This window comes from Suricata suricatta, chromosome 10, assembly GCF_006229205.1.
Source record: "Suricata suricatta isolate VVHF042 chromosome 10, meerkat_22Aug2017_6uvM2_HiC, whole genome shotgun sequence".
NCBI lineage: Eukaryota > Metazoa > Chordata > Mammalia > Carnivora > Herpestidae > Suricata > Suricata suricatta.
In genome coordinates, this window is record NC_043709.1 from 19,069,608 (window position 1) to 19,093,906 (window position 24,299).

The 24,299-nt window shown below is 37.7% G+C and overlaps 1 protein-coding gene across 1 annotated transcript in view; it reads right to left on the reverse strand.

Moving 5' to 3' along the window:
• The window catches only part of CHPT1 (choline phosphotransferase 1), a gene marked incomplete at its 5' end in the record, with an annotated part of 31,330 nt that extends 7,033 nt beyond the window's left edge, over nucleotides 1-24,297 (reverse strand). Inside the window, 5 exons of the mRNA XM_029955432.1 lie at nucleotides 2,195-2,326; nucleotides 4,890-4,974; nucleotides 12,042-12,183; nucleotides 12,473-12,620; nucleotides 24,031-24,297. Of these exons, the coding sequence (XP_029811292.1) occupies nucleotides 2,195-2,326; nucleotides 4,890-4,974; nucleotides 12,042-12,183; nucleotides 12,473-12,620; nucleotides 24,031-24,297 (774 nt within the window). The remainder of the gene's footprint in view (nucleotides 1-2,194; nucleotides 2,327-4,889; nucleotides 4,975-12,041; nucleotides 12,184-12,472; nucleotides 12,621-24,030) is intronic.
• Between the last annotated feature and the right edge of the window lie 2 nt (nucleotides 24,298-24,299).

Consider the following 24,299-nt stretch of genomic DNA (forward strand, 5'->3'; position numbering starts at 1 on the left):
TCTGTAGATTTTATTCAAGAAAATCTGCTGCTAAAAATATTGGAAAATCACAAGTTTAAGAGTTAGAAATCAACTACTTCTTAGCCATAGTGTTTGATTTCTTATCTCCTTCAAAATGTAATCAATTATTTCATAATAAAGTATTTTCTAAAGTGGACACTGATCCTGACTAAAGCTTATTTGCTTTAGTGGAATTCATGTTCCAGGTAGTACTCTATTTTATCATCCATGGTCAAGCAACAAGCATTCATAAGCACCTCATGCACAGACTGAAAAACTGCAGAAAATGACAAGTTAATTTTTCCAAACATATCAGGACTTATATATCTATATGTTTTATATTTTGCCTTTGAATTATGTATATAATATGTATTCACAAATATTGATAATTTATGAATTATGTGGATTCCTTTGAAAAATGTCTTGAGACAATCATTTAAGAGAATGAGACTTTTTTTACTAAAAAATGCCATATTTCATGTTTATTACTCTTATTTATTAAACCTGGCTCCATATGACTGTTTCTTTTTCCCCTCCAAATCAAATCTATACTTAAAGGACAGAAATTTTGAATTACAATACCAAGGAAATCAAAGAAAGTAAGTTACAGCTCAAATGATTCTTAAAAGGCATTCCAACAATGTTTTGACAGAAGACGACATCACCGGACTAAGTACTTATCTTCTAATAGTTTTTGTTTGGTTGGTTAATGTTTATTAATTTAATTTGAGAGAGAGAGGCGGGGAGTAGGGGAGAGAGAATCCCAAATAGGCTCTGTGCTGCCAGTGCAGACTTGGCCTTGATCCCATGAACCACTGTGAGATCATGACCTGAGCTGAAATCAAGAGCCAAATGCTTAACCAACTGAGTCACCCAGGTGCCCCTTTATCTTCATCTAAGAGATGACAATATGGCTTTTTAAAAACATAGATATTATATTTGCTTAAAAATCTGGCAGGAATTCTGACCCTTTCCCACATAAAAGTACTGAAGTTTTAAAAAATAAATATAAATAAATAGAAAAGTATTATAGTATGAGCAAAGGGAATGGGAAAAAGATAGTTACAAACAGAGAGGGAGGGAGGCAAACCACAAGAGACTCTTAAATACAGAGAAAAAACTGAGTGTGGACAAGGGCTGGGAGAGAGGGGAAAATGGGTGATGGGCATTGAGGAGGCCACGTGTTGGGATGAGCACTGGGTGTTGTATGTAATCCAATTTGACAATAAATTATATTTTTAAAAATGTAAAAAAAAAACCCAGAAACACACACTGTACCGGTTCAACTTAAGAATTAAGGTTTAAATTCTACCTTTTAAAATATTAGAATAATTAAAAAAAGTTTTTAATGTTTATTTTTGAGAGGTGGGGGCAAAGAGAGAGGAAGACACAGAATCTGAAGCAGGCTCCAGGCTCTGAGCTGTCAGCACAGAGCCTGATGAGGGGCTCAAACCCATGAACCGTGAGATCATGACCTGAGCAGAAGTCAGAGGTTCAACTGACTGAACCACCCAGGCATTCCAATGGTTAAGTAATTTTTAAAAATATATTTCAGTGAAATTTCAATAAAATTTACTTCATGAGTAATAAATTTCCCTGTATGTGAAACCATGACCTTTGGCAACTTTCCCACTATTAAATCAGGAACTCATTCCCTCCTCCTCCTCCTTTCCCTTATTGGTGTAAGGCACAATATGCAAGAAAACAAATGGCAACTCTTAATTATGTATTGTAATGAGACAGTAGATGATTAAATAGTATGTCAGAAAAGTTTATTAAGGGAAAGACTTCAGAAAAGAGGAGAAATGCTTTATCAGTTAAAATGTTTTAAAATGTTTTTGTATGGGCGCCTGGGTAGCTCAATCGGTTAAGAAACTAACTTCAGCTCAGGTCATGATCTCACAGTTTGTGAGTTCAAGTCCTGCATTGGGCTCTGTGCTGACAGCTCAGATCCTGGAGCCTGCTGCGGATTCTGTATCTCCCTCTCTCTCTGTCCCTCCCTGACTCATGTTCTGTTTCTGTCTCAATAATAAATAAATATAAAAAAATTTTTTTGAGTTTAAAAAAAAAAGAAAAATATCTCGTTCCCTTCCCTGTTCTTGGGACACTGGTATATTTTTAGTATTTCTGTATCTAGTAATAATAAAGTTTATGATAAAGTTAATAATAAATGATGACAAAATTAATATCTTACTGCTATAGTGGATCCATTCTTGCCAACACCACCATGGAGGATAACATGGAAATAATTTGAACAGGAAAATATTGCTCCACCTACTACTCCAAGAACTGGAAAGATCTTCAATTTTATTTCTAGAATGGGTATCTTTAGGGGTAGAGGAAAGAAACAAATCATTAAGAAAACAGAATTTCTTTTCCTATTAAATAGTAAGGAAACATGGTATGGCCCTGTACAATAAGCTATCCTTTTCCTTATATAATCAAACCTTAACTCCTGTATGTAGCCCAGAGTGGTAACTTTCTTTTAATGGTTTTATTCATTAAGTGAAAAATGAATCCACCAAATTCAGGGAAGTCCACTTATATAACTGTGATGAAATATTTAATCTCACAAGCCTTCATCTGACTTAAACATGAAAAATGATGGTTCACTTGAATTTAGTACCTCTAAAAGCATCACAGGAAAAGTCAAACACCATGATCTCCATCATGAATGTGACAAATACCACAGTGTGTGTGCATGCAAGAATTTTGTGTAGTTAATATCCAGGATTAAATCTCTAGCAATATATTTACCTGTTGGTCAATTTGCTGTTCAAGAAAACTTCCAAAGGCAGCAAAGGATTTAAAAAACAGTAACAATAAATTGCCAAAAGTTATAGGCTAATGTATTTTGAAAATAGACAGAAATATACCAACATTTGTGGAAACTACAGATGAACAAATTTAGAAAATCTACATCTAAAATAAGTATTCTTGTTGGTAATAAGCAGGTGTGCTTTCTTCCTATGGTATTGCCAAAACATTGAATGAAATAATTTTAAGATTAAATTCTTCCCCATTATAACTAAATGGGAATCAAATTTAAGACAACCACATCTGACTTAATAAATAAACTAACTGCCTCTAGGTCAAAATTCATGTTTTATGGGAACTAGCTGGGCAGCTAACATAAAAGGCACATCACATCTCTTCAGAGGCCTATAGTGGCATATCCTTGATTCTATCATTCTTACAGGATGCAAAGGAATATGAATGTCTCAGGAAATGTGCCACTACTTAAAAATATGCTCCACGTCTGAGCCCAGTGATATGAACTACAGCTGGCAATTCTGAAACTAAATGCCTCAGAGAAATCTTACTATTTTTTAAATAGAATTAATTTTTAGAGAATTTTAGATTCATGACAAAATTGTGTAGAAAATAGACAAAGTCCCATATTCTCTCTTCCCTCAACCCCCAGGGTACCCCGTACTATCAACATTCCCCACTGGAGTGTTACCATTTCTTATAATGCATCAACCTATCCTGACATATTACCACCCGAAGTTCATAGTTTCCATTACAGTTTATTCTTGGTGGTATATACATTCTATGAGTTTGGACAAATGCATGACAGATATCCACCATTATAGTATCATACCAGAATAGTTTCACTGCCCTAAAAATCCCCAGTACTTTTCCTATTAACCCTCCTTCACCCGTAAACTGGCAACTGCTGATCTTTTCACTGTCTCCATCATTTTTGTCTTTTCCAGAATGACATATGCTTGGAATCATACAAGATGCAGCCACCTTCTCCGATTGGTTTCTTTCACTAAGTAATATGCATTTAAGGTCCCTCTGTGTCTTTTCATGTCTTGATAGCACTTTCTTTTTAACACTGAATAATATTCCATTGCCTGCATGTACCATAATTTATCCATTCACCTACTGAAGGATATCTTGACTGCTTCCATGTTTTGGCAATTATGAATAAGGCCGCTGTAAACATCCATGTTCAGGTTTTTGTGTGGACATAAGTTTTCCGCTTATTTGGGTAAATATCAAGGAGCACAGTCGCTGGATCCTATGGTAAGAGTATGTTTAGTTTTGTATCTCTTACTATTTTTACTGGAGGTAAAATTAAAAACCTAGAGTCTGGAATTAGTCTTCTTAATTCCAGTACTTACTAGCTATGTGTCCTTGGACAAATCACTTAATCATTCTAAGACTTACTTATACAACAAAATAATGATAGTATCTACTTCAGGGTCTTGTACTGAGGGTCAGATAAAACAGTGATGCTAAACTGTTCAATAAATGCTGTTGGGTATTGATATTATCCTTCTTATTCTTAACTCTATGGGCATGAGGTTGTGAGTCAGCCCATGTTATGGACTTAGGTTTTAAAGATAGAATTATTTATTTCTTCATAAATTCTCATTCTATGCAAAGCATGAATTTATCACATTGGCCTCCTGAGTGTCAACTTTTACCAAAACACTGAGGCCAACCAAGCAGAAAATAAAAACAATCCTTAATATGGGAAACTTTACCTCATAGTAGATTATAAAAAATGCAAATTATTAACTTTTCTTTCCTAATATTGAGGGACAAGTTTCAAACATAAAATATTTTACTGAATTTACCCTTTTATGTATCTATTTTATGAGATAAATTTTAGCCTGGAAAAAGGCAGTTCAACTAGCATGTTAAATTTTGTATTAGGCCAATGGGGTCATTTTCTTCTATGTGATAATATATTCATGCATAGAGAAAAATGCCATAATACGGTATATAGGGATAGCAAAATTATAAAATGAAGAAAAGAAGGTTAAGAAGTGGTATGACCATTAAATACAGTGTGATGAATTTCTAAAGAAAACAATGCATTCTCCTAAGTATTTGTAAAGTACTTAAATATATATTTAAATATTCAGATTTACCGTATAGTCCCACATTGTTGCTCCTCCAAGTGTAGACAATACAAAGACCATCACTAAAGCTACCTGAATTTCAGTTACATCCACTCTAAAGAGGAAGGACAAAGAATAAAAAAGATGTTTGTAAATAAAATTCCTGCATATGAACATCAGTTAACCATATGTTAAATATCAAAGATATAAGAATCTTTATAAGCTTAGCTTATTTGTACCTTTAGTCCCATCACTGAATTATCAATTGACACTTTTGAACTGAGCCCACTGAACAGCATGTGCTCACATAAAGATAAACATTAGGATATGCACAGGGGAAAAGCTTGTATAGCAAGTATAAAATTGCTGAGAGCAGTTATCATTGAAATTACGGAAGGATTTTGCTTTCTACTTTATGTACTTCTGTAATGTCTGGACTTTTAAATAACAATAATGTAGTAGTCTTGTACTGAGGAAAAATTAGAATAATATAAAAACAACCAGATAACTTAGGACAAATTCTTAAACATTCCCAAGTGAATTTCCCTTAAAAAGTAGGTAAAAAATTCAAACAGCTTTCTTTATTAGGTTACTAATAGTCACTATAGTTTTTTGCTTTCCACAGGTATTTTTTCCCTAATATATGCACATGTTGTTTCTTTAAAAAAAACTCCACAAAACCAACCAACATCAGTCTATAGTCTGCATTCTCTGAAGCTACTGACCCGTCTTCTCCTTTGCTCCATAAACAGGCTAACTAAAAAGTGGTCTACATTTGCAATTTCCTCCTCTTCATATTTGTTGCTTAATTTACTGTAGTCTGTTTTTTGGCCCCATTCTACTAATATTGTTTAAGGTAAACAATGATTTTAAATTGATCAAATCTAAGGGATCTATTTCAGTTAATATCTTGGGTAACTTCTCTGCAGTGTTTAAAATGCTGATATTCCCTCTTTCTTGAAATGTTCTGCTATGTTCTTATTTATTGCGTGCTCTCTCCTGATGCTCCTGCCTTGCGGGAAGCTCTTCTCACACTCCTTCCTAGACTGCTTCTTCCACATCTGCAATGCTACTATTTCCAGAATTCCATCTTTTCTCCTTTTAGGTTTCCTGAACAATTTTATCTATACTTAGACTGCCAGCAATAGGCTAAGGACCTCAAAATCCCTATCTCCAAATTCACATCTTTTTTTTCTGAGCTCCAGGTTTTTTTTTCTGTTTACCTACGTGACATCTCTGCTTGGATGCCTTGGAGTCTTCAGATGCTCTAGGAATACTTACTGCTCAGCAAATATAAGACATGCAGTGTGATTAGATGATAAATTAAAATCAGGCAGGGAAGAAAAGACTTCTAGACTAAGTTACTTTGGGGGCAGTTGGGAGGAGAAGGTGAACTGAACAGTAACCCACAAAGAAAAGGAAAATATTTAAAAAATAATATCCAGTTTTTGTTTTGTTTTTTGTAAGATCAGTGGCAGGCAAACCAAGGCCTCCCGGCTTCATGGAGGGATAGTCAAGCTGGTTCAAAAAGGTAAACCTAACAGTATAACATGTAGTACTTTGTAGAGAACAAGGAAGAAAGGTACTAACAATTACTGAGCATCTATTTTGAGTCTTATGAGCTATAAATTATACAAATAAATTATTTTTTGGAGAGGGAAACAGGAGTGATTTTTCCATGCCTATATTGGAACAGCTGAATATTACCTTGGGAAAATGCATTCAGGGCCAGCTCTCTTCCCACTATACCTGCAACTCATTACTAGAGTTCTGTGTTCTTTCCACTAACAATGATAGAATTGATAGAATTACACTAAAGTATCCATAGTTTCTCCAGGGTATGACTAGTGACCAGAAGCAACTAGGAAAGCTGGTAGGGATAATAGAATAAATTTTCTCTCAATGCACTAAATGATGCACACAAGGACTGAGCTAGGAACCTGGGATTCACACATGCATCATTTGCATCACAGATTTTATATTAAACTCAAAGCTTCATTCTCCCTAAATGACAGTTCTTGAGTCTGGAAACAAGAAAGCTGAAAAGGGCATGATAAAAAGGGAGAATCACTCACCAAATACTCAAATATTTGAACTATGAATAAACTGTTGAGGCTTAAAAAATATATTATGTCTAATATATTTAAATATAAGAATATTCTGTATAACAGTTTACAAAGAGAACTCATTAAAAGGTCAACGTTTTAAAAATATGGGTCCAAAAAAAGACTTTAAAAATCCAAGAAAGATGGGTACTGGGGATATTGTATAAGTATATCCTTAATCCCCAAACTGTTATCATGGAGGACAGTCTATAACAGTGCTATTCAAAGTGTGGTCTAGGGTTAGTTACCAGTCTGCAAGGAGTGAAGTGGAGAAACTGAGACTAAGCATTTAAAAACTTCTGTGATAATTTGACAGAGTAATTTTATATTTATTGAATTAAATGAAATACTGAGGACTTTATTTTATTAAGTCTGTTTATGTTTTTTAGATTTTTTTAAATTTATTTTTTGAGAGACAGAGAGAGAGATAGTGTGAACAGGGGAGGATCAGAGAGGGAGAAACAGAATCTGAAGCAGGCTCCAGCTGAGCTAGCTGTCAGCACAGAGCGTGACGTGGGGCTGGAACCCAGGAACCGTGAGATCATGACCTGAGCCGAAGCCGGACTCTTAACCAACTGAGCCACCCAGGTGTCCCTGTTTTTTAGTTTTTAATTGCATGCTATTAGCCCACTAATGGATGGAGGGTAGGGGTAGAAACTACTCCTTTACTGTAATTTTTTTTGACAAATGAACCTAATATCTACCATATGGAAATTCTCATGCATTTGAAATAAAAGAATTAACATCAAGTCTAAATGTTCACATGTATATAACAAAATAGGGCACAATACAACTGAACATTGGACATGGTTTAGGATTTAAGATTAAGCTTTAAGCATTGCTCTATTATTGAATTATACAAGATATCTGCTACAGGAGAGCAAATATGCTATAAATAGGATATGCCTTATCTCGCGTGGCAAACATTAGTATAGAGACAGATTTTAACTGTAATTCTATATTGTCCTAAGGAAAATACTAACTAATGTGCCACTGACTAACTAAAAATATATTTCACAGTTAAAAATTATAGTTAAAATACTTATTAATACTTTATAGTTTAAATGATCTAACTCAAGGTAACAAATTCATATTTGCACTGAAATCCATATATTTTCAAAAGATGTAACATGTAACCATGAAAATATCCACAAGTAGAACAGCTCTTCCGTATTCTAGTAATATAAATAGTGTAAAAATTAAGTCTCTTAATAGATGAATGGATAAAGAAGATATGAGATACACACACACACACACACAAGCATATTACTCAGCCATAAAAAAGGAAATATTGCCATCTGCAGAAACATAGATAGAGCTAAAGGGTAAAATGCTAAGTGAAAGAAGTTAGTCAGAGAAAGAGAGATACCATATGATTTCGCTCATATGTGGAATTTAAAAAACTAAAAAAGAGAAAAACCAAAAAAAGACTCAGTTAAAGAGAACACACTGATGGTTACCAGAGGGAAAGGGGATGGGAGGACGGGTGAAATAGGTGATGGGGATTCAAAGCACATGATGAGCACTGACTAATGTATAGAATAGCTGAATCATTATGTATCATACACCTGAACTAATATAAAACTGTATGTTAACTATGCTGAAATTAAAATTTTTAAAAAAAAAATTTAGCTTCTCAGTGACAGATTTTCAGGAAATCCATCCTTACCAACATACCATTGATACTGACGTAGTTTGTAAGCATTTCCAAAGGGATGATGTGCTACATATAGATCCTTCTTGTAATGTTAAGCTGAACATCTATCCTACTCAAAACTCCATGATCTTTTTACTTTGACAAAGTGATAAACTATAGTGCTTAGGATTTCTGCAATCCAGTGTTAGTATTTTATTATTTTCTTTTAGTTTATTTATATTTAAAACATTTTTTTCACATTTATTTTTGACACACACACACACACATACACACACACACAGAGTGTGAGCAAGGGAGGAAGAGAGAGAGAGAGACAGAATCAGAAGCAGGCTCCACACATGTACCCTAATGTTCATAGCAGCACTTTCTACAATAGTCAAATCATGGAAAGAGCCTAAATGTCCATCACCTGATGAGTGGATCAAGAAGATGTGGTATATATATACAATGGAATACTACATGGCAATGAGAAAGAATGAAATATGGCCATTTGTAGGAAAGTGGATGGACCTCGAGGGTGTCATGCTAAGCGAAATATGTCAGGCAGAGAAGGACAGATCCATATGTTTGCACTCATTGGTCTAACAGGAGAAACCTAACAGAGAACCATAGGGAGAGGAAGGGGGAAAGAAAGTTGGGGAGAGAGAGGGAAACAAATCATGAGAGACTACTGAATACTGAAAATGAACTGAGGGCTGGAGGGGGAAGGGGATGATGGTCATGGTAGGGGGCACTTGTGGGGAAGAGCACTGGGTGTTATATGGAAACCAATTTGACAATAAACTGTTATTAAAAAAGAAGAAGAAGAAGAAGAAGAAGAAGAAGAAGAAGAAGAAGAAGAAGAAGAAGAAGCAGCAGCAGCAGCAGCAGCAGCAGCAGCAGCAGAAGAAGAAGAAGCAGCAGCAGCAGCAGCAGCAGCAGCAGAAGAAGCAGCAGAAGCAGCAGCAGCAGCAGGCGCAGGCTCCAGGCTCTGAGCTGTAAGCACAGAGCCCGACACGGGCTCGAATTCATGGACTGTGAGACCATGACCTGAGCTGAAGTCTGACACTTAACCAACTGAGCCACCTGGTTTATTTATTTTGAGAGAGACAGTGGTAGCGTCAGTAGAGAAAAGGAAGAGAGAGAGGGAGAGAGAGAGACTGCTAAGCAGGGTCTGCACTGTTAGCTGTTAGAGATGCAGGGCTTGTGAACTAAGCCAAAACCAAGAGCTGGATGCTTAACCAACTGAGGCATCTCTCCAGTGTTAGTATTTTAAATGGCTGTCCCTACCCCTCATTCCTGCCCCAGCACTGCAGGATTTCCTGCTATCCCCTATGTGCTGGAGACTCAATCACAACAGCCATTTCCTTAATGCTTTGAGTACTTTCTTTCCTCATGGTTCTGCCTAGATTTACTCCAATCTGTCTGGCTTAGTCCATTCACAAGTAACTCATCTTTGTATCTCCAGTTCTGGGCACACAATAGGCTCTCAATAATAGAAAATGAATGTAAAATTTACAACTAGTCCAAGATGAACTAATTCATTTCAGAAAAGAGTTTTAATGAAATTAGAAGCCAAAAAGGTAAAATGTTAGTCATTAAATAGTAACAACAATAACAATAATTAACCAGAACACTACATTATTATATTACTCTAGTTTACCATAGCAAGTTCAGCAAATTAAAATGCATTAAATTTTGCAAAGCTACTCTTCTACTTTGGCATATCTTAATTTATAAATAGATACAGATTCTTATTTTACATAGTTGCCTTGAATTTTTAACGAGGCTTTTTGATCCTTGGGTTCTTGATCAGTAGATAGGGAATCAACAGAAGAGTCACATTTTCCATTAAAGTGTTCGTTTTTTTTAAATGTTTTTCTTTATTTTTGAGAGAGAGAGAGAGAGAGAGAGAGAGCGAGCGAGCGAGCAGGGGAGGGTCAGAGAGAAAGGGAGACACAGAATCTGAAGATAGGCTCCAGGCTCTGAGCTAGCTGTCAGCACAGAGCCTGACACGGGGCCCGAACCCACGAACTATGAGATCATGACCTGAACCGAAGTCGAACACTTAACCAATTGAGCCACCCAGGCCCTCAGATAAAAGTGTTTTTAAACTAATTCAACGTACAGTTACCTTCTCCTTACTTAGGATTACTTCAGTCTCTATGGTAACCTACAGCAAGACAGTTTACACTTGACAATGGACTGTATTAGCAGTGTCACAGAAATATTATATCATCCCTTTGATATACTATACTATATAGCACCTAAAAGAGGAATTTTTTAAAAAGTGCATTTTGTATCCTTCCACAGAATCTAATACATTGCTGGTCCCAGGGAACTGAACAACAGTCGCTAAGAGTGTAAAGTCTAGAGTCAAATAGACTTGAGTTTTAATCCTGGCTCTACACTTAATAGCAGTGTAAGAAAGTTACAGAATCTCTCTGCCTCATTTGTACAGTGGGTAATAATACCCTTACAGGGTTACTGTGAGGAATACATGAGCGAATGCATGTGAAGCACTTAGAATAGTGCCTGAAACATGCAAGTGTACTAGATGGTGCTGCAATTATTCCATAATTTAGAACCAATGTGATGAGTTGCCTATGGCCTTCCCTCTGTTACATGATTCATAGATCTGGGCTTCTCCTGATGATACTTTTAGTATCATCAAACCTCATCGGAGGTTTTTTGTTTCTGTTTTTGTTTTTCCAGAACTGTTTCTCCTATGCAGCAATAAAGTGGTACTACTACAAAGAATCAGTAGACATAGGAAGGCAGAGCTGACAGTGAGCCAATGGCAGATAGTTTTGAAGGATCAGACAGAGATGGAGCTGAGGGGAAAGAGGAAAACAGAATCGAATTCTTGCTTTGTGCACTATTTCCTCTAAGAAAGAGGCATCAGAGGCATATTTATCATCCAATGTTTATCTCTAACATTTTCAAGGTCCTTTTACATTATCTCATCAATTGTCTATCACAAGTGAAGATTCTCTCAATTACCTGTTGTTGATGACTAATGTAGCAGGTGCCCCTTTGTGGGCACATGAAGATTTGACCAAAAAGGACCCTTTGATTCCATATTTCATTATTTTATTATATATGTCAAATGCTGTTACTTAAGCACTGCATATCCTTGTTCTATCTTATTCAGGTCCCTTATTTTCCTCTTTCTCCCATGTACTGTAAGCTTGGGTTAGTAAGCTACTAAGTTGGAAAAGGGAGGAAAAAAATAAAATTACTGTCAAATACATAACTATTTATAACATGCAGAATCCCTGAAAGACTTAAATTAAGCTGTAGCATTTATGGATGCTCTAATAAATTTAAAAATAATTTAAATTCCTGATTGAAGTTTGTCCTCCTTATGGATAAAGTATAACAGATTGTAAAAATAAATTGAATTATATTTAAAAATCTACAACTTAAAAACATACTTACTTTCCAAACCTCAACACGCCTGAAACATAAGTCTGCCAGTGAGCACAATAAAACATGAACATCCCAATAAAAGAGCAGAAAAACAACCAGTCAGGATGGGTTCCTAAGCGCACAGCAACCGAAGCTCCAACTGCCATAAATACTGAAAGAAACAAGGTTTAAGAACCATTAAGAATTAAAAATAATTCATGAAATAACTGCCATGTACTGTTTAGAAATATAGAGTTTTAGGGTATGTAACCTTGGCATCACAATAAGGTACACCAAACAAAATTAATTTTTTGAAACATACTTTTTCAAAATGCACTGTGAAAATTGGCCCCCAAATGTACGCCTATCCAAAAAGTTAACCAAACAGCTCAGTTCATGTTAGTTTTTAAGCTATTATTTAAGAAAAAATAGGTAAAATCTTTACTAATTCATTAATTTACCTGTGGAAAGAGAGTCACAACCGTGGTCAAAAAGTTCCCCTAAAGGAGAGCAGGAATTTGTTCTTCTGGCTTGTTTCCCATCAATAGCATCCAGTGACTGGTAGATAAAGAGTCCCAGTGCACATAAAAGGTATGTCCAGTACGGTGCCTAAAGACAAATGTGAATAACAAACACTAGTAAGTGACAACAAGCTAGCTTCTGTTTGAAAATGGCTCAACCTAACCCAATTGACACATTTTCTTGTGTTCTCACCTTGTATCACCTCAGGGTGTTATAAAAACCATTCATAAGCCTCATTTTACAAGTGAGAACCAAACTGAGAAATCAGATGAACTGTTCTAGGTCATCTGGGTAGAGGGACACAGAAGTCCATAGACTGAGAAACACAAGGTTAAATGAGCAAGAATGAGAACCTTGATTTGGGTTCCTAATCTACAGCTCTTTTTTTCCTACTATGAAAAATTATACTGTTCTCATTTTGATAACCAAAGGAGAGAAAAGTTACAATTCAAATCTATGTAAAATTGGAAACTGAAGTAATTATAATTTCTGGATTGACATAAAAAGTCACTTTTTAAATCACCTATTTTCCATCCAATACTTTCCCCCTAAATGACAGACTTCTAAAAGGGCATCGTCTACCTGAGAAGTATTCCATTCTATGCCCAGAACCTTCTTCTAATGAAACAATTGGAGCCAAGGTCCACATTGAAAGCTTAGTTCTGACCTCTGGTCTGGGAGACTAGCCACAGGCAAGTTGAAAGGTCAAGGCACTAATGGAAAGCCATACTGGAATAAATTTGCTGACTCCTGGACACCAGAGTTGGGGGTGGATTCTCCCCCTTATTTGGAAAAAGGAAAGGAAGACTGGTTCACTAGTTTAAGACTACTTCATTAGAATGCTAGAAGAATTAAAGATTTAGAGCTTAAACAGGTAAGAGCACAGGGAAATTTAGACAAGGAAAAGAGAGAGGAAGTCTCTGCAGAAATGAAGGTTGCAGCCTGGAAAGGGAAAGGTTTACTTATGAGTCAGTGGCGAGATCCCTGTTTTGGGACCAGAAGATCCATTGGTAATTACAAGAGATCAGATTGGAAAGGTAATAACGTTATCTAAAACAGTACAACAAAGGACATTTTTTAGCATTGTTTTATCTGATACAGCTATCCACAGAGACAGGGCACTTATCATGTTCTCTTTATTAAAGATGAAAGTAAAACTTCGGGAGGGATGACAAAGTCCCATCCAGATGAGTGGCCAGCTGGTCCAGCAATCAGACCCGGGTCTTCTGACCAGCCCAAGGATATGGGATCCATCAGGCTGCAGGATACACAGACATGAATTCTTATTTCACAAACTACCTATTTCTTCAGACCTGCTAAGAAGCACTTTCCTGCTCATACAATCCAATTTCAAGTACAGTGAGCCCCAGGAAGTGGCTGTGAGCCATGTGACGCTTCCTTCCTTTTAAACGCAGAAAGGCACACTAGTCCCCAGTACCTGGTTCACTTCTTTCCAGTCTTCCCAAGGCCACAGGGACCTCACCTAACTTCTCTCTTCCCTGCTGTCATCACCTCACCCCCATCTGGGAGCTATGAATAGCCTGCAAATTGTCATCTTCTTTTCTAACCTGTTATCTCTGCAAAATCAGCTCCAGGTTAGAGATGCACTGGCCAAGAACAAGATGACCCTTCCTTCCAGAAGTCCTCAAAACAGCTGTAATTATAGAGGAGACTCCGGGTTGAAGGAGGATCTATAAGAGCCACCCCTACACACTTCTGGTTTTCATGTGAACTAATTTTCAAAATTTTTAAACATAAGCATGGGAAAGTCAGGCTTAGATTATGTATTATAAAGTCATAAGCAATTTATCAAGAAACTACTACAGAGGAAACCTATTCCCAAAAGTAGAACTTCTCCAGGTAATATTAAACTCCTACGTGTAAAGTTTCAAATTCTGCAATTTTCATAATATCTACTGTATCTTTTAGGATCAGAATTTAACAGTATGTCATAGGAATGTTTTCAAGTCAACCATAAAGGTCTACATTAGTCTTTTAAATGATGACAGGCATTCAATGATGTAGCTATATCACAATTTAAGTAATAACTTCACTAATGATGAATCTTTCATTATTTCATTAAAAATTATGTAAGATTATAGAAAACAAAATAATTACTAAGAATCAATCATAACCCTTAGTCATTTAAATTAAAACACGAATCTAAATTGCTTTTCAGTTATACCACTAAAAAATAGCTGTATGAAAGTAAGTGGGAAATTTTTTTTTTGGTTACTTGAATTATAAGATGCCATTATTCATTTATAATTAGAGAAACCAGAGTTCTGAACCAGATCATATGGCAACTGTTCTTGTTAAAAATAACTCTGGGTCAGAGAAAACACTCACATATAAACCAATTATTTATCCTCTTTCTGTACATGCATCTATATGAGCACACACATATCAGGAAAAGGAAGAATAGATTTATTAGAAAGTGATCGGTGAGCACATCTCTGCTCACTGGACAAATGTCACTTACAAGCTTGAATCTTAAAATTCTTGATTTTCTGGAACACATCCTTAGGTCTTTTGTAAATGAAAATGCTAGACTAGATAGTCTCCAAGTTCCCATCTTTCATAGTAGAATATAATCCTCTCAAGGTTATGAGGCATGTTGCCTGTTTTTTAAAATCTGCTGTACATACCACAGGAGCTAAATAACTAGATGATCTAATTGTTCCGTATCAGGTAAAATGGTCTCCAAAGGGAAGAATTCATGCCCTGGGCTGTTGTTGCAGGTGGGTTAGAAGTGTGGAGTCTGGACACTACCTCACCCCATCCTTGCTTTCATCACTGGCTGAATAAATTGAATGAGTTACTTAACCTCTCAGTGCCTCAGTCTCCCTTTATGAAAAATGAAAATAATCACTGCTCCTGTCTCACTGTGAGAATCAAAGAATTACATGGAAAGTGTTGAGAAAAGTGCCTGACATATGGAAGGAGATCAGCAAATTTTACTTACTGTTATTGTTAAGACACTTTCAGGTGATTCATGGGTCAACTTTTCATTCTAACATTTATGACTTTATATTAATATATTTTGTAAATATTTTAACATATTTAAAAAATAGCTAGCATAGCTGTCAAATCTATGACTTTATAGATATTAAGGCTTAAAGTCAGTCTATGTCTTTAAAAAGTGATTTAAAGTTGATATAAAGAAAAACAGTAAATAAAAAATAGTACATGTAGGTAATACACAAAAATCTTCCCAAATTAAAATCTAGGAAATACTGGAACTATATAATGCCTATTTATATAAATTTTTATACTTGGAAAAAATGACCTCTTTGCTTTAAATGGCCTTGGGTGTGAGTGGACACACATGCAGGTACATGTCAAAGGTATAGTATAGTCAGTAACAACTGGGTCAGCCGCTAACAGGGAGATTTCAATTATCCAAAGAGCAACTGACCTCTCTCTCCATAAAAACTGAAAGTACATTTGTAAGAGGTAGGAAGAAAGGAAAATGAGAAGACAGACCACACATATGTGGAAAAATGCTAGTGTGGTGTTAAAAAGTGGATTTTTTTGTTTAGTATATGTGCTGCCGAAGCGAGCACCAAAAAAGTGGATTTTTAAAAGAAAATTCATGGAGTTTCTAACAGACTACTGGTCTGACACTGTTCTAACCCAGTGACAGGATTAAGAGATTGTTTAGTGTGCCTGTGGCTGGTGGAGAACTTCCTGGTTTACAGAGGGAGGGCTCCCATTGGAGGCCTCCAAGGCTCCAGAAGCAGCTGGTGGTCTGCAAGGGTAAGATCATTCTCAGTCACCAATCAGAAAGAGCCTTGGGGGCTTACTGGTTTCAACCCAGACCTTCAGGCCTCAGCTCTGGTTAGGGCACAGCATTTGAAGAGAATACACCCATTTTCAGGGAATAAAGCAGGTAGCAAGCTCAGGGAAGGAAAGCTGGCAGCTTACACAAATGCAGTTCAACCAACACTTTGGGACCAAAAGATTCTCTCACGACATTAGAAATCTGTACTTTGAAAGGTAGCTTTCATTCTTTTTAGATTTTGGGGAATAGTCCTCCCGCTCCTTTTCTTTCTTTCTTTTTTTTAATAGTTTATTGTCAAATTGGTTTCCATATAACACCCAGTGCTTCTCCCCACAAGTGCCCCCAACCATGACCATCACCCCCTCCCTCCTCCCCCTCCCCCTTCAGTCCATGGTTCGTTTTCAGTATTCAGTAGTCTCCCTTGATCTGTGTCCCTCACTCTCCCCAGCTTTCTTTCCCCCTTCTTCTCCCCATGGTCCCCTGCCAGGTCTCTCCTGTTAGACCTGTGAATGCAAACATATGTCATGCTAAGCGAAATAAGTCAGGCAGAGAAGAACAGATACCCCTCCCTTTTTTTAAACCATCAGTACTAACTAGAGTTCTTGTTGAAAGTGCCAGCCTTGCACAGAGCTCAGGGGAACAAGAAGGAGGAGGGGTATGATGAGAATCCCTGGGGTCAGATCTATCAACATCAACTGTACTGGATGCTTTAACTTCTGCTCTGTTTTTTAACTTTGCAAAACCCAAGTGGTCAGAGCCTTTCTGCCCAGGTCAAAAGTCTAAAAGAGGAACAGCTTATGTACCTTGGGAATCAAGTATAGAAAAGCCTTGGGAATCAAAGCGACAAACCCCAAGGCAATTACCTGCAGAAGTTCCATCTAGGGTTGGACTATGGTGAGAAAAGTGAGGCATCCAGGGGTCAGAAGACGAGGCTGCACTTACTCCCAGGGTTAGGCTCATGCATGTGCCCCCTTAAATCCTGAGGCCTGAGTGCTTGCTTGCCTGCACTAGCTGGGTTAGTCCCTGCCCAGCTTCTAGAATTTTCAACTCTTGAAAGGAGTTGGGAGTTTATATTTTGTTTTAGTAAGAGAGGCTGCTCCCTTACAAGAGTCCTGCCTTAATAAATGATGCTTGATTTTATCGAGCTGGTTAAAATTAAGAAAAAAAGAGGGAGATAGGTAATAAAACAGAAAATACTAGATTTCAAAGAAGCCAAACCCAATAAAAAAAATCTGAGTAGGAATCTAAAGATTATTTGCCTTTTCTTAATATTGTCCTACAAACAACCCTTTATAGTTCAAAGGCAACTATAATCTTAATTATTTACATAGGGAATAAACCATTTCTTAAGTTCTTTCTGACTTCCTCAGAAAAACTTTTTTTCAGAAATAAATGTATTAGTTTCCTCAAACTGACCTTATGCTAGGCACCTATTGGCTATAATTTCTACTCTTTTTTTAAGTTTAATGTTTGTTTGTTTGTTTGTTTGTTTGTTTAGAGGGCATGCCCGCATGGGGGAGAAGCAAGTAAAGTGGAGGAGATACAGAGAGTCCTGAGCAGGCTCCACACAGCCAGTGCGGAGCATGATGCAGGGCTTGAACCCATGAACCGTGAGATCACATCCTCAGCTGAAATCAAGAATCACTGAGTCACCCAGGTGCCCCTATAATTCTCTTAACAGAGACACTAACGGGTCTCTGACATTAACTCAAGTAAGCTTAAAAGAGAATGGAGCCACACTTTATACCAGTCAAAAACAAGTTTATGGGTGTTTTGTGGTAGAGAATGTTATTAGGCTGGAGCCTAAATAACTAGATCCAAATAACTGAGTTTTCTTATATATAAATGTATGAATGGCATTAAATAAGCTCTAAAAAAGTCCTTTATCTGTAGAAGTCTGTGATTCTATTTTAGGATTAGGTAGCAAAGAATGGGGGCCAAGGACTCCATATAGAGTAAAATTCAGATAGAAATGCTTCATCAAGGTGAAGAGGGGACCATTCAATTTCTGTTTTCTCTAGTAGCTCTAACTCTTCCTTACTGTTGTTAAAATTCCCAGGCCAAACAACGGATAAGTATTTAATCCAAGATCAGTTTAAACTGAATAAGGGTTGAAAAACATCATCTCCCAAGATGACATTTCATTCACGCAGTCAATAATTTAGCAAATATTTACTATGCCTCTGCTTTATGCAAGGTGCTTGTGTAGTGCAGAATGTACAAAGGGGCAATCTCTGTCTGAACTTAAAAGTTGGTAGGTTGTCCTGCTCAGTGAGGACACACATAACCAAAAAAAATTGGAGAATTTTTTCCAATTTGAAAATTGGAAAAGCTTTCTGGCTTGGAATCCTGGTCTCCGTTTAAAGCTACCTACACGTGGAGCATCTGGATGGCTCAGTCCATTAAGTGTCTGACTTAGGCTCGCTCAGGTCATGATCTTATAGTTTATGGCTTAGAGCCCTGCATGGGGGCTCTGTGCTCATATCTCAGAGCCTGGAGCTTGCTTCAAATTCTCTCTCTCTCTCTCTCTCTCTCTTTCTCTCTCTCTCTCTCTCTCTGTCCCAACCATACCTACAATCTGTCTCTCTCAAAAAAAAAAATTTTAAAAAAATTTTAAAGCTACCTACATAGAAGAGGTTAATTTCCCTTCAGCTTTCTAATCTAGCAAATGGAGATAATAATAGTACTACTTCATAAATTTGTTGAGAGGATTAAATGAGACAACAGGCTACCAGCACTATGCCTGGTACACAGTTAACACCCAGTAAATGTTAGTTTTTATTGTAGTTTAGAGGATTAAGCAGTTGATTTGACTCTAGAGAAGAAGAAAAACTTCATAACAAAGTCATGTTAGAGCTGGGGATTGACAGATGGAAACAGGACAGGAGGAAGGAAGAGGAAGGAAAAAAGAGATGGACACAAAGAGAAATCCTTGGTGTAGCAAGTAGTTCAACTGGCTGGAGTGGTAAGTTCCTTAACAGACACAGTGGCTGCAATCCCAATCAAAATAGCACCAGCATTCTTCACAGAGCAATAGGACAAATAATCCTAAAGTTTGCATGGAACCACAAAAGACCCCAAATAGTCAAAGTAATATTGAAGAAGAAAACCAGGAGCATCACAATTCCAGACTTTAGCCTGTATTACAGAGCTGTAATCATCAAAACACTATTGTATTGGCATAAAAACAGACACATAGACCAATGGAATAGAAATGAAAACACAGAAGTGGACCCACAAATATATGGCCAACTAATCTTTGACAAAGCAAGAAAGAGTAGCCAATGGAAAAAAATAATAGTCTCTTTAGCAAATGGTGCTGGGAGAATTGGACAGCAACATGCAAAAGAATGAACCTGGACCACTTTCTTACACCATACACAAGAATAAATTCAAAATGGATTAAAGACCTAAATGTGAGACAGGAAGCCATCAAAATCCTAGATGAGAAAACAGGCAGCAACCTCTTTGACCTTGGCCACAGCAACTTCTTACTTGACATGTCTCCCAAAGCAAGGGAAATAAAAGCAAAAATGAACTATTGGGATCTCATCAAGATAAAAAGTTTCTGCATGTCAAAGGAAACAACAAAACTAAAAGGCAACTGACAGAATGGGAGATGATATTTGTAAATGACTATCGGATAAAGGGTTAATATCAAAAAATCTATAAAGAACTTACCAAACTCAACACCCAAAAACCAAATAATCCAGTGAAGAAATTGGCAGAAGACATGAATAGATACTTTTCCAACAAAGACATCCAGATGGCAAACAGACATGAAAAGATGCTCAACATCACTTATCATCAGGAAAATGCAAATCAAAACCACATTGAGACACCACCTCACACCCATCAGAGTGACTAAAATTAACAACTCAGGGAACAACAGATATTGGTGAGAATGTGGAGAATGGGGACCCTCTTGCACTGCTGGTGGAAATGCAAACTGGTGCAGCCACTCTGGAAAACAGTGTGGAGGTTCCTCAAAAAATGAAAAATACAATTACCCTACGGCCCAGCAATTGCACTACTAGGGATTTATCCAAAGGATACGTAAGTGTCGATTTGTAGGGGCACATGCACCCCAAAGTTTATAGCAACACTATCAACAACAACTATATAATAGAAAGAGCCCAATGTCCATCAACTGATGAATGGATTAAGATGTGGTATATATATACATATACATTAGAATACTATCAGCAATGAAAACAGAATGAAATCTTGTCATTTGTAACAATGTGGATGGAACTAAAGGGTATTATGCTAAGTGAAATAAGTCAGAAAAGGACAGATATCACATGATTTTACTCATGTGGAATGTGAGAAACTTAACAGATGATCATAGGGGAAGGGTAGAAAAAATAAGATAAAAATGTGGAGGGAGGCAAACCATAAGAGACCTTTAAATACAAAGAACAATCTGAGGGTTTATGGATGTGGAGGTATGGGCGGGTGGGAAAAAACTGGTGATGGGCATTAAGGAGGGCACTTGGGATGAGCACTGGTTGTTACATGTAAGTGATAAGTCACTGGAATCCATTCCTGAAGCCAGGACTACACTGTATGTTAGCTAACTTGAGAATCAATTTAAAAAAGAAAAGTAGCTATACAAAGCAATAAAATAAATTTAAAAATAAACAGAAATGGTGACATGATATGCAGTTCAGAATACCACTGTAGAACTTAATATAAATAACTTTTTTCTATTAATTTCCCTTCATCCCCATTTATGTCCTAGGAATTAACACAGTAGTTAAAAAATTAGACCAAGTGTTCTTATTAATATAGATAATATAGTCAGCATTACATACATGTAATCCTATTATGGGTAGGATTACATCCTATATAAACCAAAGTATCTAAATCCAAAAATCTTATGTATTTCTCCTGACCCTTTCTGGAAGCAATCTGTCAAGTTTGAAAAAGCACTAACAATTCTTAAGTCTAAAAATCAGAAAATACATTCCATGCCAAGTAAAAGTCACTTAACCCTCTGGGCTTCAATCTTCTCTTAATAAAAATGTATATACTACTATATACATTTAGGGTGGATGGATAGAAGAAATACTAAAATGCTGGTAAGGCTATTCTAGGAAGGGAAAAAACTTGCCGACCTCTTTGGGTGGACATAAAACACAAAGGCGGGGCACCTGGGTGGCTCAGTCGGTTTAGCCTCCGACTTCGGCTCAGGTCAGATCTCACGTTGGTGGGTTCGAGCCCCGCGTCAGGCTCTGTGCTAATAGCTAGCTCAGAACCTGGAGCCTGTTTCCGGTTCTGTGTCTCCTTCTCTCTCTCTACGCCTCCCCCTCTCATGCTCTTGTCTCTCTCTGTATCAAAAATAAATAAAAAATTTAAAAAAAAAAACACAAAGGCCACAATGGATGTGAAAGTACTTTATATACCTGATAAATCTTATATAAAACACAAGGAATTTTTCTTGCATACCACATAGAGACAGTCAGGAACTCTGGACCAGAAGGTGGTGGTATATGATAATATATACAATTACATATTATATATTCTATGTATAATACATAATATATATATTATACTTAATATAAATATATTATATGTAGATAAAGGAAAGTTTTGGGGTTGGATGGACTTAGATCTGAATCTGAATACATACATTATATATTATATTATATAAATATATAATATATATTAATATATAAGCTATATATGTAAAAGCTTTGGAGTCAGATTGACTTAGATTTGAATTCTGACAGGTCCTGTCATTTACTAGTTCTGTGACTGAAAGCAAAACAGCCTGATTGACCATGCTTCTTTCCTGCTATTGCTGGGATTTTATAGCAATGTGAATCCTGTAATGGTTTTCCCCCTCACTGCTTCAACCTCTTACAAGCATGTGCAGGATCTACTGACATACACCTTAGAAACTCTTGTCAGTTTCACCTTATTATTTTTAACCTTTACTCCTCCTTTGGGGGCCATTCTTATTTTTTTCACTTTTTTATACGTCTGAGTTTTCCCCAACCATCACCATATTTTTAAGGCAGTTGAGCCTAAAAATCAATTAATCATAATTTTACCTCTTCATCAGGCCCCTCTTGACACTCCTAAACATATTCTCTTGGACTTGTTTCTGTGTCCTGCTCTTTTTAAGTGCTCAACAAATGGTTCTAAAGTTAATAATATTGACAAGTTCACAGTTTAATTAGCAAGTAACAGAAACATCCAAATGCAGTTAGCCAAATCTAGGCCCAAGAGAAACTAAATTTTATTATATATTTTCAGGACATGTTTAATAATAGTGGTATTTTTAATGTATTGAGTAATATTTTTTTAATTTGCTGGGCAAATTACCTTTTTCTACATATATCTGCAGGTAACGTATTATTTAATCCTCACTGCGTCCTTGTGAAATTGGTTTGGGAAGTATGATTTTCTATTTCACATGTGGGAAAACTGACCAGCGGTTATCTCTGTGGCATGGTGAGCCTCGTGAGAACTCATGCCTTCCATTTCTAAATCCAGTGCACCAACTCTGGGAAATTCTGCAAACAGACTGCAAAAACGAAAAACTAAAGAAACTTACTTTTGGTAAACAAGGCGGAAATGAATAACAATGGAAACATCTGCCAAGATCTCATATGTAATAAACATAACCATCAATTGGCAAGGTAGGTTTAAAATGTAGGCTCCATTAAATTTTTTAATGGACGCATAGTATGGGAAGATAAAATATTTCCATTGTATTCTTGCTATCCAATCTCAACTTGAATTAATTCTTCACAGAACCTATACTCAAATAGGAATATAAAAGGGATTTCACTATTTGGAGAGCAAAGACAAGAAAGCAGTGTTACATAATGTGCAATGTGATATTGATCTCATGTATTCTGCCTTAAAGCAATAAATAGGAGTGAACCCTCCTTTGACTCCAACCGCATCCACACTGAGCCCAAGGGGGGCTTCTGATGAATACTTGTTCAAAGTCCACGTTTTTTACTTTTTAAATTTGCTCTTCTTATTTCAGATATATATCATTGCTAATAAAATTTGTTGGCTTTTGTGACCCCTGGGTCGTGATAATAAGGATTATCGCCTTGCTAATAATCCCTTAGTTTGTTTTGCAGGTCAGTGAGGCAAAGAGGAAGTTACCTCTTGGAAGTAACTTATCTTTGATCAGTGCTACCAGTAATTTCAGAATCACTAGTACAACCGTGAGAAAGAGACGATTATAAAAGTGTCCAAAGGTTAATTCCGGCTTGGCCAACCTGACCGCAAGCCCTGGTGACAGGCACGACGGAGATTGGGGACGTTCAGTCCCTAGTGTGGAAAGTAACCGACTGCTTGTCCATCCCACAGCTCGGCCCGGATGGGGTGGAGGCCGGGCAGGCAGACAGGCCCCAGACTCGCTGTGGCCCGGGGGAGGCTGGAGTGCAAACCGGGTGGAGGCAGTGACCTTGACAACCCCTCTGCTGCCCGGGGAGGCTCGGGGCGGACGCGGGGTTAGGGTAGCGGCGCCACAGCCTTCAGGCGGCCCGGGAGTCTCGCGGCGGACGCGGCGCGGGGCAGTGACGGTATCCCACCCCCACCCACGAGGCTCAGCCGGGCACTTCAAGCTGCGGGACGGCAGCGCATCTCGGGCGGGGCTCGGGCGGGGGACCAGGGCTCCCGGGACAACAGTTGAGGGTCTCTCCTCCGCGGCCCAGCGGGGCGCGGGCGGGAGGTGGGCCCTACCTCCTCGGTGGCCGTGGGGCAGTAGGAGATAAGCACGAGCGTGGTTAGCAGGTTGATGGCCAGGCCCAAGAGGGTGATGGAGTTGGGGGCCATCCACAGCGGGATCCACTGGAGCAGCCAGGTCCAGTAGAGCTGCAGCGGCGGCTCGAGCAGCGAGACGCCCGCCGCGCTGTAGCGGTGCTCCTCCAGCCGCCGCAGCTGCGCCGCGCTCAGCGGCTCCGTCAGCGCCTTTAGCCAGCGCGGCGCCGGCCTGGCCCGGGCGCCCGCCG